The 23,334-nt window shown below is 34.1% G+C and overlaps 1 protein-coding gene across 3 annotated transcripts in view; it reads left to right on the top strand.

The window, feature by feature from the left end:
- The window catches only part of TFPI (tissue factor pathway inhibitor), a 95,120-nt gene extending 74,942 nt beyond the window's left edge, over window positions 1-20,178 (top strand). For all 3 annotated transcript variants that reach the window (XM_057503807.1, XM_057503806.1, XM_036924877.2), the window contains 2 exons: window positions 14,629-14,808; window positions 15,502-20,178. In XM_057503807.1, coding sequence (XP_057359790.1) covers window positions 14,629-14,808; window positions 15,502-15,656 — 335 coding nt within the window. In that variant the 3' untranslated portion in view covers window positions 15,657-20,178. The remainder of the gene's footprint in view (window positions 1-14,628; window positions 14,809-15,501) is intronic.
- Window positions 20,179-23,334: the final 3,156 nt, after the last annotated feature.

Here is a 23,334-nt window from a genome sequence, read left to right as displayed (position 1 = left end):
CAAGCTGCCTTTCCAAAAATAAACAACAACTTGTGGAGAGGATCCATCAGACCTTCTACTTCCTGGCAGGAGAGCTGGTGTGAAACAGAAATGTGGTACTTTATCTCTGCCAAGACTGCTGCCATCCAAATACATTCACCCTAGGTGACCACTGACTACTTTTGCTAATCCTTTTCTTCCTGGACCATCTCTGGTTTTAACAAGGATAATTTTTTTTACCCTTAGTCATAAGATTCCTCCTCCAGAGAAGTGTTTCTAAAACTTGAGTAATACAGACACCTTTAAAAGTGAAAAATCATCAACTTCTGATTTATAAACTAAATTATTTTGAATGCCATTAATTTCACATGAAAAAGTAAATTAGTAGAAGGAATAAACTCCTTATACATGTGACCATCAAACATATGTAAGTAAAAACTTATTAATAAATGGATACAAAACAAATTACAAACTAAAACTAACAATACTAATTTGATGGCACATATTTTTTGCTAGAAGGGAAATTTCCCTGTTATAATATTAATTTGGTATTGATTGCTGTAAAGCAGATTAGGAATGAAGTCAGAATAGATCAGTAAAACCTGTGCTACTGTATGCTATGTGTGATTTTCTGACTGCCTTTTTTTCTGTTTGAATACTGGACAATCTTTGCAGGAGTGGATTTGAGAAGCACTGATATAAAATATGTTGATTAGGAGAATCCCAACTCTTTCTTTTCTAGGCATATAGCAGAATGAGGTTTCCAGTTCTCTCTCACATCCTAATGCTATTAAACGGATTTGATTGACTGGTGCAAGTGTGATCACAGAGTGCATAAATGCCTAGAACTTTGGTCTGTTATTTCTAAAATCAGTCCAGATTGAACAGCCAACCCAGCAATTCTTGCCTTCAAATGTTTGAGCTCTGAATACTGCATGGCTCAGCACTGTTGCTCCCAATACTTGTTTCCAGCCTTCTTGTTTGATGACCTATTTTGATTGGATATTTTGCTCCTGTTCAAACTTGATAAATTCCAACTCCGTGCCTGTAACCAAGGGTACAAAATATCTAAGATATTCTGAACCTGAGCTTCAAAGAGGAGAGACTTCAGGAGTTGGACATAAAATAAGGGGAAGTTGGGACAACTTCCTCTTTATTTGATAATTACTAAAATGTCTTCACTCCATTATTTTTATTTGGTAGTTAGTTAGTCTTCAGATGACATATCTTGGAGGGTGAAAGCATTGGCTTGGGGATAAAGATGTGGGTTTCAGTTCTGGTTATGTAATTTGCCAACTCTCTGTATGGACTTGAAAAAATTACACAACTCTTGGCCTCAGGTTTCTCATTTGTTAAACGCGGAGAAAAATATAAAATCTTTGTGAAGTTTGTGATGACAGATATAAAACTCTTAACTAGTGTTTAACACACAGTAAGAACCTAAAAGTATTAATACTTGAGGCTTTGGTGATGATGATGATTACCCAGTGTCAATGGAGATTTATGGCAAGAAACAATTAAAATAATCAGGGGTGTTATGTGTACACATTTCATTTGTAATAGTTTTTTAATACAGCTAAAGCCTTTAACCTTGATCTGAGTATCCTCATTTAATGTACTTAATAATAATTATGTGAAATAACATAAAGTACTTGTAAAATTCAAGCATGATTATAATGTTTTCTCTTCTGGATCTTACTTCTAATCAAAGAACTTGCGAGCTTACATTTCCAATTATATTATGACCTGAGGTACATATCTCTTAAACTTCTTAATTTCAGTTCAGTTCAACAAATATTTAGTATGTCCTACAAGATGGGAAGTGTCATGGGGACTGGGAGTCTGAGAATAATAAATAAGAGGATGGTTTCATCCTTTAGGGGTATGCCTGCAAATGTGGGAAGGAAATATATGTTTAGATTACTTTAATGCCTACGTTATATGCTAAAACAGAGACATGTACAAATGTTATGGAGGACAGAGTTATGGTAGTGACATCCTTCACTTCCATTGAGGATGTCAAAGTTCAAGTTTTCTCTCTTTTCAAAATTTGGGTTCTATCTTCTACCTAACATCTTGGACTTGTTTACCTCGATGCTGGTTAATCCATAGATATAGTTCATAATTACATCTTCATTCAGGGATTTTTCTAAGTAAAACCACAGTGAAAGAAAGTCATGATAAAATTACAAAATTAGGAAACTATTATGGCTATATTTTATACTAATTATATTTTATTTTTTAATGTATTATAAGACATACTTTTCTTGGAATAGATTATGCTCATAATAGTTTCATAATTTGTAATTTTACTATGGCTTTCTTTCGTTGAGGCTTTATTTAGAAAAATCCCTGGATGAAGACAACTTTGTGAACCCTGCCCACTGATGAGGCAGTATGTAGGCAAAGAAATCCAACCAAATAAATATCTACCAATTTCTCCTCTCCCTTTTTAATCTATGGCATCTTTCTTGCCTGGGGAAGGTCTCTTCCAGTTCATTCCCCATGACCTTTTAGTTTCAAATGCTCTGGCAGCTTACCTTGTACATTTTACCCCCAGCTAAGTGGCCCAGTGCACACAGAAAAACGAGTGTTCCACAGTGCTTGCTTTCCCATCCCCTGCCCTCTTTTCTCTTCTATAAGGAGTGTTAGTTTTTAGCCATTAAAAAAAAATTCCCCCTTGTTAGTGAATAGAGAGATACGTGCTTTTCCTGTGGCATAGATTTACTGCCTGTGAATACTAAATTTATGGGTGCCAGGCTTTCTCTCCTTTCATAATCAGAGTCCAATCTCCAGTCTTTTCTTTATGACCCCAGGACAATGGGATACCCTAGAAATATTTTTATTATATAATAGTATTTCTAATATTTATTATATGTCTTACAGAATTTGAATATTATAATTGTTGACTTCAAAAAAAGTAGAAAAAAGAAAAAAATGAGCCATATTTGCACTACCCAGAGACAATCATTGTCAACATTCTACATATTTCCTTTTAATATTTCTTTGCTATTTTGATTTTCCTAGTCATAATGAAGTAAATAAAATTCAAGACTAGAAGTAGCTTTAGGAGGATTTTCAACAGTACAGAATAAGCTCAGCATAACAGAATCTATTTTACAGAATTGTAACCTAGCAAACTGCTAAGCTCCCTACCTAATAGAAAATTATCTACAGTAATTATCTTTCCCACTGATTGCACATCCTCTCAAATTTTTGCCCAGTAAGTAGTGCATATCCTTTCCATTCCCATTTGTGTGGGTTTGTATATGTATATGTGTGTATGTATGTGTATAAGTTTGGTGTGTTGACACAAAAAGATAAATCATATTTTATCAATTCTAAGATGCATATTTTTCTACATTTTTAACATGGTGAAAGCATGATAAAGTTTATAATGGATAGAGTATAATACTGTCATTGTAGGTTTTCTTTTTTCTTTATAAGCACTATATAAAATAATGGTGCATCTTAAAATCAGTGGTATCTTAGGGCCTATGCAAATTATATTTTGCAGAACATTTGAGGAACTATAAGCAATTACTATTTCTATATAGTACCCTTCCACTTTTTTGGGTATGAGAAGAGAATAAAAGCAACAAACAGTAAATAAATACATGGTTGTAATGTCCATAGTTTATTAAATGATTGTTTAGGCACTTTTAAACACCATTTTTATATAAACTTATTTAAACCTTTAGTAGAAAAATTAGCAACATCTACCAAAGTATATATTGAATGTAGTTTTTATACAATTCTAATTTTATAACTATCTCCTGTAGAAATATCTGAGCCAGTTTACAAGGAAGTTCATGAATCATTTACTGGAATTGAAAAAAAATAGAAATAATCTATATGTACATGAGTAATAGATTGAGTACATATATTATAATCATTTCAAAAAGTGAAATACTGTGCATACCTTGAAAAGAATGAAGTATACTTATGAACAAATATAGAAACATATTGACAAAATATTAACAAGTATAACAGAAAGACACAGAGCAATATACTAATATGTAATTGTATACGTAAATAGTTTGGGAGAAGATATACACTAAACCACTGATGATAGTTAGAGGACTCAGGTCAAATTATGGAGAACTTTTATATTAGTTATACTTTTGTATTGTCTCAACATTTCATAATAAATTACAATTAGAAAAAATATCTGTATTTCTCTTCACTACAAATTTGGGGGAAAAGGTTTGTTAGTCAAAGGAAAAATTTGCTATTCAATTTCCTAAAACAATCTCAGAAGACAAAAAATAGTTTATTCAACAAGGAATGAGGTTGATCATAAAACCTGAGTAGACTAGTAAAATAAAGGCCTAAATAGTCATGTAAAATAGGAACAGTAAAAGAGACAACACAGTAAAGATTCAAAGTGAAGGAGTGGGAAAAATGATGATGGCCTTGGAAGGCAAGGCAGAAACCTTCTCCCCCACACACACTACAGCAAATACAGTTAACCCTGAAAACAACCTGAAGACTGCAAAACAGACCATTACACCAGGTGAAGAAGAGAAGACCACAGAGAGAAGAGTAAAGTGGCAGAGCTACCATCAAGTGGGACCCAAGTCCTTCCCCCATCCCAGCCCACAGGCAGAAAGAAGAGGAACAGAGCAGTGAGGGGATAGGTGCTCAGGAACTCTGCACACCTGGCTCTGGAGATCTGCTCTGGGAACACAACCACACTGCACTGGGTTCTGGTGATTAGTGGGGCTGGACAATAGGGAGAGTTGAAGCACTCAGGAGGCTGAAACTTCTGCTGCCAGTGGGGGACAAGCATGCTCCACTGGTCCCACTGAGACCCAAAATGGCAGTGTGAAAGATTTACTAGCAGAGGGGCAAGGATAGGCTAGAGCTCTCTCTGGAGAAGAAAGGACAGGTGGAGGATGTTTCCCCAGTCCTCCTTCAGTCCAACAGCTTGGGCATTCTTGGGAGTCCCAAATGCACCCTTCCTCTTCATGGCAGCTTAGCCCTGAGTACCACCAGTACACCACCCACTAGCCCAGCAGTGTCAGACCTTGCTGCCTGGCAGGTAGAGGGATGCTTTCCCAACTTTCTCAGCCCTGTCTCAGTCCAATTAGAGAGGTACCTGCAGCAGCCAGTGCTGAGTGCTCCTTCCCCCTCCCAGGAAGCCCAACCAGGCAATTCGCTGGTGCCACACCACTCCCAACCACTGGGCACCTGCCCCAGAGCCACAAGACTGCCCTACCTATCCCATAACACAATATCCCTGACATGTTTGTAGGGCAGGCAGAGGGCAGCCTACCCACAACAATTCCAGCAGAAGCCACTGTTTTATCACAAAGGGCCGGCTGAGGCAAAATGCCAGTCACAGTGGATGGAGTTAAACCACTGCCAGCAGACAGACAGAAAAGTGGCCTCACTTATTGCCCATCAGCAGCAACTGGGGCTCCAGACCCAGGCACTGAAGAGAAAAGAGTCTTGAGTTTCTGGCACCACATGATGCCTTCTTCATAAAGCCATTACTTTCTAGACCAGGAAGCATAGCAGATCCATGTAATACAAAGGCAAAAACACAGAAACCCTGACAAAATGAGGAGGTAGAGGAATATGTTCCAAACAAAAGTAAAGGATAAGACACTAGAAAGAGGGCTAAATGAAACAAAGATCACTAATCTTCTTGATAAAGATTTCAAAGTAACAGTCATAAATATGCTCAGTGATCTGTGGAAAAGCATTGACAATCTCAGGGAAGACTTCAACAAAGAGATAGAAGAGCTGAAAAAGAGCCACTCGGAGCTGAAGAATATAGTATCTGAAATGAAACACAAAATGGAGGGAATGAGTAATAGGTTGCTGCAAGTAGGAGAGATAATCAATGAGGTGGAAATTAGAGAACAGGAGCACAATTAAGCTGCTGAGGGACAGAGAGAAAAAAGAATCTCTAGAAAAGAGAGAATGTTAAGAGAGCTGTGTAACAACTCCAAATGAAACTTGCATAAGAGGGGTACCGGAAGGAGAAGAGAGAGACAAAGGGACAGAAAATCTCCATGAGTAAATAGTTGTTGAAAACTTCCCAATCTATGGAAGGAAATAGACACTCAGATGTCACGGAAGCATGGAGAGCCTCAAACAAAAGGTCCCCCAGGAAGAAAAAAACAAGACATATAATAATTAAAAGGAAAAAATTAAAGATAAGGAGTATGGAAAGCAGCTAGAGAGAGAAAAAATGATTACTTATAAGGGAAATCCAATCAGGCTACCAGCAGACTTCTCAACAGAAACTTAACACACCAGAAGGGAGTGGCATGAAATATTTAATGTACTGAAAAGGAAGGACCTTAAGCCAAGAATTCTCTATTCAACAATATTATCATTCACATTTGTAGGAAAGATTAAACATTTCCCAATACAAAGGCTGAAGGAATTTAGAACCACTGAACTAGTACTGTAGGATATTTTAAAGACACTTCTGTAGATGTAAATGTTCCTAAGGCTAAATAGTTTTCACCAGGGAAAATAAACCCACAGTAAAGGTAGTAGACCAATTACTTACCTAGAAAGTATGAAAGTAAAATGAAACAAAATTAGTAAATCCAACTATACACAAAATCAGTCAATGGATACACAAAAAAATGCAGATTATGACATATGATACATAAAGTATGGAGAAGGAGGAAGAGAAAAAAAGAAGTACTTTTCGATTGTGTTTAAAATAGAGCAATCATCAACTTAATATAGAATATTATACAGTCAGGAAGCTATCCTTGAACCTTAGGTAACCACATACCTAAAGCCTATAGCAGATATACACCCACAAAAATAATATAATTACAACACTGAAGAAAACCATCAATAACAAGAGGAGAGTATAAGAGAGGAAGAAAGAAACAGAGAGGAACTATAGAAACAACCAGAAAACAATGAAGTGGCAATAAGTACATAGCTATCAATAATTACTTTAAATGTAAATGGACTGAATGTACCAATGAAAAAACATAGAATGGCATAATGGATAAAGAAACAAGACCAATTTATATGCTGCCTGCAAGACACTCATTTTGGACCCAGAGACATATACAGACTGAAAGTGAAGGGATGTTAAAAAAATATTTCATGCAAGTAATAGGGAGAAAAAAGCAGGAGTAGCAGTACTTATATCAGACAAGACAGACTTCAAAACAAAGAAAGTATCAAGACAGAAAGAAGGACATTATAAAGGGGTCAGCGAACAAGATGATATAACCAGTATAAATATCTATGCATCCAACATAGGAGCACCTATATATTTAAAATAAACACTAACAGAATTAAAGGAGGAAGTAGAGTGCAATTCATTCATTTTAGGACACTTTAACACAGTATTCAGATCAATGGATCATCCGGACAGAAAATAAATAAGGAAACAGAGGCACTGAAAAAGACATTCGATCAGATGGACTTAACAGATATCTACAGAACATTCTACCCCAAAGCACCAAGATACACATTTTTCTCAATTGTACATGGAATTTTCTCCAGAATAGATCACATACTAGGCCACAAAAAGAACCTCAATAAATTCAAAAGATTGAAATTGTATCAAGCAACTTCTCAGACCACAGTGATATAAAACTAGAAATAAATTACACAAAGAAAACAAAAAAACCTACAAACACATGGAAGCTAAACAACATGCTCCTACATAATCAATGGATCAATGAACAAATGAAATAAATCAAGCAATATAGGGAGACAAATGAAAACAAAAATATAACAGTGCAAAATGTGTAAGATGCCGCAAAAGCAGTCTAAGAGGGAAATACATAGCAGTACAGGCCCACCTCAAGAAACAAGAACAATCCCAAATAAACATTCAAAACTAATAATTAAAGAACTAGAGAAAGAAGAAAAAATGAAACCTAAAGACAGTAGAATGAGGGACATAATAAAGATCAGAGCAGAAATAAATAAAATAGAGAAAAATAAAGCAATAGAAAAAAAATCAACAAAACCAAGAGCTGGTTCTTTGAGAAAATAAACAAAATAAACAAACCCCTAGCCAGACTTATCAAGAATAAAAGAGACAGGACACAAATAAGCAAAAGTCTCTATATTCAAGTCTCTCCCATACAGGATCAAAGGCATAGTCACTAGAATTATTAGAGAATTCTATGAAAAATTAAATGCTGACAAATTGTACAACCTAGAAGAAAAGGACAAATTCCTAGAAAAGTACAACCTTTCAAGATTGACCCTGGAAGAAATAGATAATCTGAGCAGACCAATTACCAGAAATGAAATTGAGTTGGTAATAAAAAAACTCCCAACAAACCAAAGTTGAGGACCAGTTGGCTTCACAGATGAATTCTGCAAGGAAAGGAAGAACTAATACCCATCCTTCTAGAACTATTACAAAAATCAGAAAAGGAGGGAAAACTTCCAAACTCATCCTATGAGTTCAGCATCACTCTAATACCAAAACCTAACAAAGACAAAACAAAAAAGAAAATTATAGACCAATATCCCTGATGAACATAGATGGAAAAGTACTCAACAGATTATTAGCAAACCAAATTCAAAAATACATCAAAAAGATCATCCATCATGACCAAGTAGGAATTAAGGATGGTACAATATTCAGAATTCAATTAATGTCATACACCACATTAACAAAATAGATAAAAACCACATGATCATTTCAATAGATGCTGAAAAGGTATTTGACAAAGTTCAACATCATTCATAATAAAGACTCTCAACAAAATTTGGAAGTTGTGTACAGCAACATAATAAAGGCTATATCCAACAAACCCACAGCTAACATCATACTCAATGGCAAAAAGCTGGAAGCTTTTCTTCTAAGATCAGGAACAAGACAAGGATATCCACATCCACTTTTATTCAACATAGTACTGTAGGTCTAGCCATGGCAATCAGACAAGATAAAGAGATAAAAGGTATCCAAATGGTAGGTAGAAATAAACTGCCACTATTTGCACATGGCATGATGTTATACATAGAAAACTCTAAAGATTCCACACACACAAAAAAACTATTAAAACTAATAACTGGATTCATCAAAGTTACAGGATACAAATTAATATACAAAATTCTGTTGCATTCTTATATACTAACAACAAACTAGCAGAAAGAGAAATCAGGAAATCAACTCCATTTACAATTGCATCAAAAAGAACAAAATACCTAGGAATAATTCTAACCAAGGTGATAAGAGACCTGTACTCTGAAAACTATAAGATACTCATGAGAGAAATTAAAGACACAAATCAATGGGGCTCTATCTCATGCTCATTGTTCATGGATAGGAAGAATTAATATTTTCAAAATGGCCATATTGCCCAAAGCAATATACAGATTCCATGCAATCCCTATCCAAATACCAAAGGCATTTTTCAATGAACTAGAGCAAATAATCCTAAAATTCATATAGAACCACAAAATAAATCCAAAGCAATCCTGAGAAAGAACAATGCCGGGGTGTTAAGCTCCCTGACTTCAAGCTATTAAAGCTACAGTAATGAAAACAATATGGTATTGGTACAAGAACATACCCATAGATCAATGAAGCAGAATAGAAAGCCTATATATAAACCCAAGCATATATGGTCAGTCAATACACAATAAAGGAGCTATGAATATACAATGAAAAAAAGACAGCCTCTTTAATAACTGGTGTTAGGAAAACTAGACAGCTACATGCAAGAGAATGAAACTTATACATTGTCTAACTTCTTACAAAAAAGAAACTCGAAATGGATCAAAGACCTGAATGTATGAATGAAACCATAAAACTCTTAGAAGAAAACATAGTAAAAAATCTCTTAAACATAAGCGTGACAACTCTTTCCTGGACACACCTCCTTGGGCAAAGGAAACAACATATAAAATGAACAAGTAGGACTACATCAAACTAAAAAGCTTCTGTACAACAAAGGACACCATCAGCAGAACAAAAAGGCAACCTATAGTATGGGAGAATATATTTGTAAACAATTTATCTGGTAAGGGGTTAACATCCAAGATATATAAAGAACTCATATTTCTCAATACCAAAAAAAAAATAACCTGATTAAAAATAGGCAGATGACCTAGACATTTTTCTAAGGAAGTCATACAGTTAACCAACAGGCACATGAAAAGATGATCCACATTGCTGATCATCAGACAATGCAAATCAAAACCACAACAAGCTACCATCTTATTAAAATAGCCTTAGATCAGTTAGAATTCTAACTTTTCATCTTAGTTAGAATGGCCACTATCCAAAAGACAAGAAATAACATGTGCTGGTGAAGATATGTAGAAAAGGGAACTCTCTTACACTGTTGTTCTGAATATAAATTGGTGCAGCCACTGTGGAAAGCAGTATGGGGGGGGGATTCCTCAAAAAACTAAACACAGAAATATCATTCTCTCCAGTAATTTCACTTCTAGGAATTTACCCACAGAAGACAAAACCCCTGATTCAAAAAGACATATATACCCCTATGCTTTTTGCCACACTATTTACAATAGCCAAGATATGGAAGCAACCTAAGTGTCCATCAATAGATGAATGGATAAAGAAGAGGTGGTACATATGCACAATAGAATATTTTCAACCATAAAAGAAAAGGAAATCCTGCTATTTGCAACAACATGGATGGACCTAGAGGGTACTGTGCTAAGTGAAATAAGCCAGGGGGAAAAAGGTAAATACCATATGATGTCACTGATTTGTGAGATATAAAAACAAAACAAAGCAAAATGAACAATAGCAGTAGACTCAGAGGCACTGAGAAGTGACTGGTGGTTAAGATGGGGGAGGGGTTGGCGTGAGTCAGTGGGGAGTGTGAGGTGGATAAAGGGGCACAAAAATTATCAATCATAATACAAGTTGGTCACAGGGATGGTAGTACAGCATGGAGGATATGTCAATGATTCTGTAACATCTTCCTATGTTGACAGATAGTAACTGCACTGGGGTAGAGAGAGGATGAGGATTTGATAATGTGTGTAACTCTTGAACCTCTGTGTTAGATACTTGAAACCAATATGAGATTGTATATCTATGATACCTCAATAAAAAAAAGATTATATTTAAAATAAAATTTATACCAAACACATTATCTGTAAAACTGACTTTAGAGTGCCATCTTACAGTTTAGCAGTTTTATTAGATCCTGGAAATTCCTGGCAATAATATAAGTGGATCCTCAATTCTGAAACCTATCATAGGCTCCCTAAATGGAAGTTGTTCAACTTGTTATTTACAGCAAGGTAAGACAGAATGCATTGAGTTATTAAATTCCCTTGGAAAATGAACAAAAGTCAGGTTAGTGTCTTTTAATTATCTTAAATTTCTAAAAATAATTATAATATAGACCAAAAAATTCACATTGTGCAACTACATCAAAACTTTTATATTTTCTTTCATTGTAGATATCAAACTCTGGATTTTGAATAGGTGAGTGCCTACGTTCATCTAGAATAAATATGTTAATTGAAAACAGTTAAGCTTATCCTCACAGGGTACAAAAAAATTCAATTTTCTCACCTTTGGAGATCGAACCAGTGACAATCAAGGATTCAAAGAATCTTGGAGCTACAATGTCCTTGAGAAACTATCTCCCTCCTTATTTTAATTCTACTGTTGCTTATCCTAGAGTAACCCAATAGTAGTCTTACTAGTTAGGGTTAAAATTATTTTAGGAGAAATGGATTAGTTTACATAGCAGGCATAATTCATGTTCTGAAGAGTAATGGCCTGTTAAAGACCCCCAGCTGATGATAATTTATTGTATTATTAAAAACTTTTTAAGTTAACTATACAACATTCTTAGTAATTTCCAATTTTAACCCACTACCAAAATCTAATTTCTAGTGTTAGGAATCTCAATATTGATCTGGGTCAAAGATGAGTTGTGTTCAATGATCTGTGCAGGTAGTGATTAAAATCAGGGCAAACAAAGTGAGAGAGATGAACTATCTTTGGGTTAGTAACCAAAAGATAACTTCCTGAGTAGGAGCCAGTATCTGCTAAGAGAGACTATTCAAGTCTGCATACCAAATCCCAGGCTGTCAGAAGCGGTATGCCAGACATCTTCTGGTTCAGAAGTCACAGCAAAGTTTCAGGTAGAGGCAATCTCATGCTTAGGACAATTTAACTGGTACTGAAACTCTCTCTGATGGCACATATCCCAGTCAACTGTCTGTTTGCTCTCAAACTATTCCTGTCTTCTTCCTGCCCTATCCCATAGTATAGGGACTCCTTTCCCTTGGTTTCTGAGTAGATCTGGTCAGTAGCAGACATTGTTGGAAGACTAGGTGGCCGAAGGAAGACAGGAGCTAGGGTACATCTCCCCACCAAACCTGTAGTGTATCCTCCATGGTTCCAGCTCCCAGTGGAGAGGACCATTTTGGCTTTAGCTTTCACCTGGCCTGTGATAACAGGAGCTCCTCCCTTTTAACCTTCAGTCAAGGGACTATAGCCCTACATATACCAGGCAGGCTTGCTCTCAACTTTGAAATAGCCTTAACTTTGTTATGGGGCCAGGTTTACTATAGATCCTGTGTTTGGAGAAAGAAGGATGAATTTGCTTCCTGTCACACAACTCTTTCTTTTCCGGTATAAGAAGCTTTATGTAGGCCATTGCTATTAAGACATAATAATTAACATTTGTAAAGAAGAAGTGTACAACTTAGAAGTGCATCCATATGTATTGTCTTTAACTGACTCTGGGCTAAACTGACTATGGGCTAATACATATTGTGTATAAAATGCTGAAGTGAAATTGATAGCTGAATCATACCATCATACTCATAGATCTGCTATGAAGCATACGTGAGTCTTTGCTGAGAATCTAAAAAAGAAAAACAGCAATCCCCTCTGTTTTCTGTTTCTGAAATCAGGCTAATTGCTTATGGGGTATTTTTTTTTTTTTCTAAACATGGGTGATGACTTCAGAAGCTAGTGGAGATAAAAGTAGTGGCAATTAATAACCATCTCTTATTCTAGGCTGTGCCTTGATGAGAAGCAATTGCATATACACTAGAAAACTTGCTCAACTACAAAAATCTCTCTTCTAGACTTAGAAAATTCCTCTTACATAAACCATTGTTGGGGACAGGAGACTTGAACATTTTCTAGAAAGTTAGGCACACATTCCCACCAAATACATTTTAATTTTGATTTATGATAACTGTAACACCCAAATTAGATTAGGTAAAACATAAATTAGACCACATGATTTTGAATGTTTTAGTTTTACAGCTCCTAAGAGTTTCTTTTAAAATCAGTGTCTATAGACCTAATCAAAGACCTAAATAATACAATGCTCTTTACGTGATTATAGTTCTTGAATTTTGACACAGAATACTATCTTTCTAAAATGTCTTATCATATATTCTTCTCACAATATTACCACTCCTTCTCATATATTTTCCAGAATTTCTCTGTTACATGAGCCATTCTATCAAGATATTCTAATCTTTATTTAAATACCTAGAAGGCAAGAGGTGGTAAAAATGTGTATATCAATTTTAGATTTTTTTCATTTTTTTCCTCAAACTGTTTATTTTATTTCTTTCATAGCCTATTAATCCAGGTTTTGCTCTCCATCAAACCATTTCTTGCTTTCTGCACAAGCCCATTTGTCTTCACTGGATACAGGATTCCTCAAAGTTCAATTATCTGCCACTGTTGTAAATTTAGCAAATCCTCTTTGTCTGCATTTATTGTACCACATCTCAGTATTTGGAGAAGCCACTGAAGTTTTCTTATACTGATTCTCCACCATGTACTAGTTTACCTGCAGTATTGGTTTATTAATATCCAGCACTTTGGGTCTGCTACTGAAGAGTACCAGTGTCCCGCCACTGACAGAAAACTCCAAAGGAGCTAAAGACAGCCATTGGGCTGAAACTATTAATCTGCTTTGCCATGAGTAAATGAGTGAGCCTTTTATTACCCTAGTTGCATTTTTTTCCCCTAATGTTTTTGAAAGAGGTTGGTCCCATCAACAATCCGCCTGTCTGGTTTAAACCTGTAAATGTCTTATCTTACTTCCTTTAGCAATATTCCTTCCTTTGCATCTAGAACTGATGCTGCAGTTCACAAGAAAACTGCATTCTGGGTTACTTTTCTGAAGCTTGAAAGTTAAAATCTGCTACACTTGGAATCCTTTGCTTCAAACTGTGATTATGTCACATCATTCAGAATTTTGCTTAAAAGAAGATACTCTTCCCTAGCTTCAGTGTTTTTGTCAGACAATGAATAAAGATTTTGCTCAGCAGGACTTTTTTTTCCAAAGTTGAGCATTTATGAAAAAATGATATGTAAACATTGATAATTTTTTTTACTGGATATGGCTGACAAATTTTCAAAAGTTAAATTGCTGAATAGTGATTGCTTCTATTATGTACAACTATTTTTTCATATAAAGAGTAACCATAACACTTTCCTTTAGCAGATGTATCTACTTTTTTATTTATTAGAGAAAGGTGTCAGTACAGTAGACACTTGGAGATTGGTTAAGCATTTTCCTGGATTTGAAATACATGAGTTTTCCTGCTTTTATTCACTCAGATTACTATTTTACATAAGTATGCCAAAGGACTAATTTATAAACAATAAATATGAAAGTCTCAGATCAAGTATAATATATGAGTTACAATGTTTTTTGGTGCTCTTAGAATTTTACGGCCCCTCCTGGTGTCTGACCCCAGCCGATAGAGGACTGTGTCAAGCCAACGAGAGCCGATTCTACTACAATTCAACCATTGGGAAATGCCGCCCATTTAAGTACAGTGGATGTGGAGGAAACGAAAACAATTTTACTTCTAAAAAAGCATGTCTTAGGACTTGCAAAAAAGGTACAGAGGTGTTTCTCCCATAATTCACTAATGTTTAGGATAATAATTATATTGAAACTATTTATGAATTTTCATCTATGAAAAATATGAAATTAGTTCTATTTATGATAAGAAACAAAGTACTGTGATTTAGCTAACAGATGTCTCCTTTCCAAATATATTTAGATAATATTGCTGAATGTTAATTGCAGTTCTTCTTAATGTCTTCATAAGAATCAGTTAAACAAAACATTTTATTCTTTTAATATTTACATATCAAGCTATAATTTTAAAGGATAGTACCAAAATACCTTTATGCTTTCCCATAGTGCACAAAATCTTAGTATATTTATTTTCTTCTGCATATGTAATTACAGACTAAGGAGAGTGTTAACATGTAAATAAAAATCACCTAAAATTTCACCAACCACATACAGCCACATGTCCACTTTAATAAAATAAACATCAATTTGTAACTGAAGATGCATAAAAAAAATCAAGAACATGCTTCTCCATTTTGGCTTAACTCATATATGCAAAGTGACTTCCTTAGATACAATTGTTCTACACAATGACATAGACAAATTAAAGACTTTTAAACTAATCACATTTGTTTTTGTTTCAAAGATTAAAAGATAATTTGAGGAAATTTTAAATAAAATGTTTTATTATGTCACTTTATTAGCCATAAATTTGTTTCTCTTCCTTTTGTAGGTTTCATCCAAAGATTATCAAAAGGAGGATTAATTAAAACCAAAAGAAAAAGAAAGAAGCAGACAGTGAAAATAATCTATGAAAAAATTTTTGTTAAAAAAGATAAAAATTTGCTGCATTATTACAACATCACTTCTACTAAATATTTTGGATGAAACTGTTCACTATATTTGTACTTTTTTCTTTCCTTTCAATGAAATATTTTTGTGAGTTTTTATATATACGTATTACCTTTGCATCACATTTGCATCACAGTTTCTTTTATAATGTAGTCAAATTGCTTATTCTAGGGCTATAATGAACTGATTACTATGAATTATTCTCTCAATCCCTTTCTAACTATTTGCCATTTAACTACAAATTATCATACTAGTGGCCACAAAAATCAGCCAGTTTTTCCATTTGGTGATCATCTATTTGAGAATATGTTGTCACTTGTTTTGATCATGTATACAGTGATCTCCTTTAAAACCTCTGCCCAAATTAAGAAATGCAACTCTTACATATCAAGCATTTTTTGGGTTTCATATCTAACATGGGGACAAGTACCTTCTTCCAATAAAGATCACTCAAATCGTGCATTTTGAAAAAGCTGGTAATAAAATTCTATCTTGTGCTTCCCTCCTTAGACATACTTTTACTCTTTGTATACTAACAAGTACCTCTATTGATCATGAGCCAAACCATTATCTGAACAAAGAGAGTCAGCTCTGTCATGTGCATGATTTTGATTGACTTTTTTTTTGGTTATGGTCTAATATAACAGTAAAGATGGTTGAACAGTGTGTGTTAAATGTAGATCATGATAAGAAGAAACTTGGTAGAAAAGGGAAGTTTTTAATGACAATCAAAAGGAAATTTCTGTTTACATACTTCCTAATTTTTATTGACAAAATTTTCTTTTACCAAAATAGCAGGAATATTTAAACCTCCTGTGACCTATTCATTTATCAGTAGGGTTTGCAATGACAGCAGTAAGTCATGCTTCAAAAAAAATCGTGTTGTTTCTGTAGAAGAGGGTGAGAAAATTATCAGCAAGTAAGATTCTACTAGAAAAATCTATGTGCTATTCACTCTCAGGGTCTTAATTAACATTTCTCTGGAGTTAATTCTCTTTATCCAGATCTATCTTTCCTTCTCTGCTGAACCATGTGATGTCTGGAATCTCAACCGCCTCCTAGACATTTCAGTCTCTCTAGTGTTCACATCAAATTTCACATTTAATTTGAACTTGTCTTTTAGAAATAATAACCACTTCATCCATTTAGTTTAGCTTAATGACATCTCTTTAGGAATAATATTATATTTGTTCCTAAGGTTTGAAAGTTTGAACCCAATTTTGATTTCTTACTTTCCCTCATATAGCATATCTAATCTGTCTCTAAAGACTATTGCTTCCTTTTTCATAGTTTATCCAACTCTCCGGCTTTTTACCCCTACCGAATTCTTCACATCAGTATTGATATAATTCAGTATACCTCTCCACCACTTAAAATCCTTCAAAGACTCACTAGTTGGTACTTAACCCCACCCCGTCCCCCATAATTTAATTTATATATATATATATATATATATATATGTTTTTTGGACTTCTCTACACTACTCTCTTTCATGACAATTTCAATTCAGTTAAAAGGGTATTCACTATTCACTGAATGCTTCTTTAGTTACTCAGCTTTTTCATGCTGATTTCTTATTTAAAAATCTGGTCCCCTCCAGATTCATCTGAAGTCTGGTTCCACCTGATATGAACTACAAAATCATTGTATTTTTAGGCAGAATGTGAAGCCCTAACATACAGTCACAAATCATTAAAATTATACCATTACATGTGGCATAAAATTATATTACACAAAATAGTGTCAGTTTGTTCACTTAATAAAACTGTTATAACTTCATGTCAAATATTAAGTATATAAGTAACTGTTTTAGAGAGGGTTTTTGTTGTAGAATTTTGAGACTTTTGGAAATCAAAATCCCTTTTGAAATACACTCTGCTGTTATTTACAGGTGGATAGCAATAGCTTTAAATAAAGGGTAAAGTATCTAGTCAAGTGGCAAGTTGCCACCAAGGACATATAAACAGCACATTCATCAGTGAGTTGATTAGTTATTTTCTCTAACAAACATTCCTGAGTTCATTACTTAGTCAAGAAAGACACAATAAGATGGCGTGTAATATTTAATGCATGTGAATATTATCTTTACTGTGTTTTTAAATAAGAAGCCTTCTGTTAGTACTGTTTTGCTTTACATAACCAAATGCACCTAACTGAATTTCATATAGTATTACATTGTATAGCATATGCATGTATTTACCTACTTTGTTTATTGTTTGTTCAAACTTAACAGGTAATGCTGAAAACTGCTCAAGTGATTTTATTTTTACATGGTAAGAAATAAAATATTATCCTGAATAATAACAAGTATGATGGCTAGACTCAAAGTTTTTTTTATTGCAAAAAAATTTAGTGCTCTTTAGTTAGAGCCCTAAGACAAAGAAAAAAATTGTTACACAAGCTCCAGTCAACTTTTACCTCCTTTAATTCAAATCTGATAATCTCCTTTCAGTTATGATTTTGCTTCTATGTATTATGACTTCTTATTTGTTAAACAAATTAGTACACTGTATCTTACAATCCATATATTCTACATTCAATGCATTTCATATGTATTTCTACTAACCACCTCATAAATAATTGTATAAATTTGGCATATATATGGAAAGATATACCATATAACTATACTTTTATACTTGACTTCTAATCTTGACTATTGAAGTTGGCCTGGTCCATTTCCATACCAGCGGAAGGAAGAAAATGACGCTAAAATAAACTATGTAGGTGACTTCTTAATTTTTAAAAAAATCATCTGCTCCTGTTTTTGTCTGGTTTTTATGAAGTTAGTATTTTCATTTAGTTTTTCTACCCTTTGACTTACAGTTCTTTCTTGAGGACTTTAGTGTGGACATATCTTAACTGATTTTTCTGCATTCTGCTATGCAGAACAGGAAAACTTGATCTTGTCAGTCCCGCAGGCTGTCTCCAAACTACTTGAACCACAGAGCTGGTGTCTTGGCTAAAATTATTCAGACCACTTCTAAAGAGAGTAAGTGATACATAGTAATTCATTTTACCAAAGAGAGAGAGAGAGAAGTACAGAGGCATTTAATCATAAAATACAATAGATAAAATAGGGTATTAATAATGACTAGGATTTTCTCAATTTGCTCACAGATGAGAAAAATTCTGGCCCAAACAGTCTAAACCAAAGATATAGTTGATCACAAAGTACAGAGTTATTTGACTTCAGTATAGATGTACTCAAGGACTTGTATTGTCATCAAAACTCAGTCTGTCTTTGCCTGTGATTCTACTGCCCAATATTTTTGCCTTTATTTTCTAATCTCATAGGGTTTCCAAATGACATCCAGATTTTCAGACCCACATCCTCTCAGAGTAAGTTTGCTAGAGAAGTTTGGACTCTCTTACCTCAAAGAATTGAATTAAAGTTCTGGCCTCAGGAATGATCTGTGAAAGAAATAATTGATAAGCTGGGCTTCATTAAAATTAAAAACTTCTGCTCTGCAAGAAATAATATCAAGAAATTAGAAGATAAGCCACAGACTGGGATAAAATATTTGCAATAGACACATCTGATAAAGGACTGTTATCCAAAATATATAAAAAAAAATACAAACCTTAATACTAAACAACTTTTTAAAAAAAAATGGGTCAAAAACATTAACAGACACCTCACAAATGGAAAATATGCATATGAAAAGATGCTCCATATCATATGTCATCAGGACAAATGTAGATTAAAACAATAATGTAGCTAAGACTACATAGCTATAAGAATGGCCAAAATTAGGTACACTGACACTACCAAATGCTGACAAAAATGTGGATGGAACAAGAGCAACTCATTCACTGCTGGTAAGAATGCAAAATGGTAGAGCCACCTTGGAAGACAGTTGGCAGTTTCTTACAAAACATATTATACTATCCAGTAATCATGCATGGTATTTACCCAAAGAATTTGAAAATGTCCATACAAAAATCTGCACACAGATGTTTATAGCCACTTTATTCACAATTGCCAAAACTTGGAAGCAACCAAGATGTCCTTCAGTAGATGAATGGATAAACTGTTACACCCAGACAGTGGAATGTTATTCACTGCCAAAGAGAAATGAGCTATCAAGCCATGAAAGGACATGCATATTACTAAGTGAAAGGAGCCAATCTAGAAAGGCTGTCTACTGTATGATTCCAAATATATGGCATTCTGGAAAAGGTAAAACTGGAAACAGTAAAAAGATCAGTGATTATCAGGGGTTGTCGGGGGGATGAATAGGCAGGGCACAGAGAAATATTGTGCAGTGAAAATATTCTGATGATACCATAATGATAGAAATGTCATTTTATATTTGCCCAAACCCATAGAACATGTAACACCAAGCACAAACCATAATGTAAACTATGGACTTTGGATGATCGTGATGTGTCAATGTAGGTTTATCATCTATAACAAATGTACCATTCTGGTGGGGAATGATGGTAACGGGGAGGTCATGCATGTGTCATGGCAGACGATATATGGAAAGCTGTACCTTCCCTTCAATTCTGCTGTGAACTTAAAATTGCTCTAAAAAAATTAAGTCTATATTAAAAATCCTGGCCTCACTCTCTGACCCAAACATCTAACGGCCAGCCTTGACCCAAACACCATATTGGGAGAAACGTGACTTTCTGATTGACCAGATTTGACTACTTCCATATAATTAGTTGGTATAATATCTATTTGAAATTTATGGTCTGATTGGCAGGGCTGGGACTAGAATGAGCAAGTGAGGCACTGGCCTCAGGTATAAAATTTGAGGGGATATAAAAAATCTCAGTAACAAGGATAAATAATATTATAATGTAGTATTTAATATTAAAAAAATTCATGAAGATATAAAAATTTTCAAAAGACAGGATTAGTAGCTGAACCTTATTAGAATCTGATATAAAAGGTAAAACCAGTAATACCAATCATTTATTAAGAAATATAAAAATAGTTCAAATTTGATCATTGTTTAATATAATAAAAAATATTGACAGTCAAAATTAAGCCAATTTATTATTTTCAATAAAAAATAATTTGATTAAATACTTGTTTCATCATTAAAAACTTAGTAAACTAGAGAAGTAACCTTCCTTAATCTGATGAAAAATATCTACAAAAAACATAAAACATGATACTTATTGGTAAAATTTTAGAAACATTCCTATTAAGCTCAGGAACACAACCAAGATACTCTCCATTACTGTCACCATTCAACATATCTAGGCAGTCTTATTTCACTAAACCAAAAAAGACAAGAAACAAATTAGGCATAAATATTACATTATATTACAGTTACTTTCATGTAATATTATTTTCATAAGTAAAAATCCAAGACTATCTAAAACAATTAGAAATAATACTGGAGTTCAGCAAAATTGCTATATGCAATTCAGTATATGAAATCAATAGCATTTCTGTACACTAAAAAGAAAATAGAAAATATGTACTAGTCAATATAGAACAAAAATACTAATATACTTAACAGTGAATTTCACAAAAGATGTATAAAGAGATTTTTTTTGAGAAAAACCCCAAAGAGATAATTCGCTTTTTTAATTGAAGGACATACAAAAAGCTAAATCGTTTTCTATTTTTCGTAATCCTCATAGTATTTTCAGAGAAATAACACAATAACACTAGATTCTGAAGGAAAAAATATTAAAATTCAATAAACATTTTTTTTCAAAATTAAGGAACAGAAGAAAAAGCAAAGATCTCTAAGCTATACAAAGAAACACCTATAGAAAAGGAAAACAAGATAGAAAACAATAAAATTAGGAAGTCAATTCTGGGACCCAACCTTGAAGTAAGGTTCAGAAAAAGATAAAATAGAGGAGGGAGGGAGATTTTATAGAACTAAACAACACGTTTCTTTTATCGAAATGGTGTATTGTATCCAACAAAGGAAAACCCACCCAGCACACCCCCTACACACCCCACCACACATACATACATGAAATTTCAAATACTAGTGATAAAGAGAATATCTCTAAAGGACAGGGAAGAATGTGGAAGAATAAGTCACATACAGAGAAGTAGAAATAACAATGGAATTGTGTATCTCAATGGCAAGAATGGAAGGAAGCCAGAATAAATTGGGGTATGGAAGTTTGAGGGAAGAGGAGTAGCTGCTTACTTCTTGTAAGCCTTTAGTGCTAATTGACCTTTTAATTCTGTGCCTGTAGAGCTTTACTGAAAAATAAAAGTTACTTAAAATTATAAAGCTGTATACTACGCTGATGGTCAGTGACTGTAATGGGGTATGTGGGGGGGACTTGATAATGGGGGGAGTCTAGTAACCATAATGTTCGAGTACTTGTACATTAATGATATCAAAATAAAAAAATAAAATAAATTAAAAATTAAAGATTAAAAAAATTATAAAGCTGTATAATGCTTTCACTTTCCATCAGAGGCATTGGGGAAAGTTGTGGTATGTGAACTAAGATATTTTTTCTTGTACCAATACTGACACTACTAAGTGGATGAATTTTTTGTCAAATTTCCTTAGGTCCACTTTACTCACATTTAGAATGAATGTTTTGGTCTAGATTGACTATAAGAATTCTTCCAGTTGGGCATTTTAGGATTTTATGAGAATGCTTTTATTTAAAAGCACCCAACACCACTATACAGTAAGCCAAAAAATGTAAAGGTGTTCTATGATTAAAAAACAAAAATCAACAAGGGTCAGGCTCTTCTCTTGGTAATAACCGCAGCCCTTCTACCACGCGGTGGTCATCTGCAGTCGTCTGCGGTATTTCTTCAAAACTAGCCTATGTTGGTGCTGCTTGCCATCTCCAGACTGACTACATCTGTAACGAATTCCCATTTCAGTCCCTGATTGATTCCCAAATGTCAAATTTTTATGAGAAGTTTCTAAGTTACTGTTTACAGGAGGCCCCATTCATTTTGGGAGATTCTGAATACCTCAATAATTGGGTATTGTTTACAACTATGATTTTTTTCCTGAACAATTCACTTTTTTCCCCTCAAGACTATATGCATTCTAGAGAAAAGAATGCATGTGCTTCTGATTTACACTAAGTCATCTTGGCATTTTAAGCTCCTGACAAGTTTTGATACAATTTTGAAAGCATTTAATCTCTTTTAAAAATCATTCCTATAAGAGCTAGCAAATATTTTATTTCAATCTAAAATTTATTCTAATAAGTTTTAAGCAAACCCAGTTGTAACCAAAATTCACTCATTGCTGCCAACATTACTGATGACTTGTTCTTCATTCATTAGGAGATAACATTAGCTAAGTCAATTATGAACCTGAGTGTCTTTGGAATTTTAATCCATATTTAATCCACACTTTCACAGAAGGTATTTTTCTAATTTACTGAACTTTTTCTTTAACTGCAGGTGCTCTCCAGTTAGAAGCCAGAGGAAACTGCTACTTCCTTCTTAGTCAATTTTTGGAATAAGAAAACAATAATTGACTTTCCAATACTCTTTTGTTTAGTTTTGTTTTTTTAGATTTTCCCCACTCTCAACAGAATATTCCACAAAATTGTAAATCACTCTAGGGAAATTGCCAGAGAGTTTCAAAATGTGAACAGCTGTGAACTACCTAAATGATCTATCTGGCCAAGAAATTGTTACTCCAGAGATGAAGAAATAATTACCATTTTTTTACTCAAAAGTGTCTGCCACTGTTCAGTGTGAAAGCCTTTAGAATTGTAAAGCTTCGTATGTTGGACAAATTTTGAT

Source organism: Manis pentadactyla, chromosome 6 (assembly GCF_030020395.1).
Source record: "Manis pentadactyla isolate mManPen7 chromosome 6, mManPen7.hap1, whole genome shotgun sequence".
Taxonomy (NCBI): domain Eukaryota; kingdom Metazoa; phylum Chordata; class Mammalia; order Pholidota; family Manidae; genus Manis; species Manis pentadactyla.
Note: the sequence above shows the minus strand (reverse complement) of the source record. Positions and strands in the feature narration are given on the sequence as shown.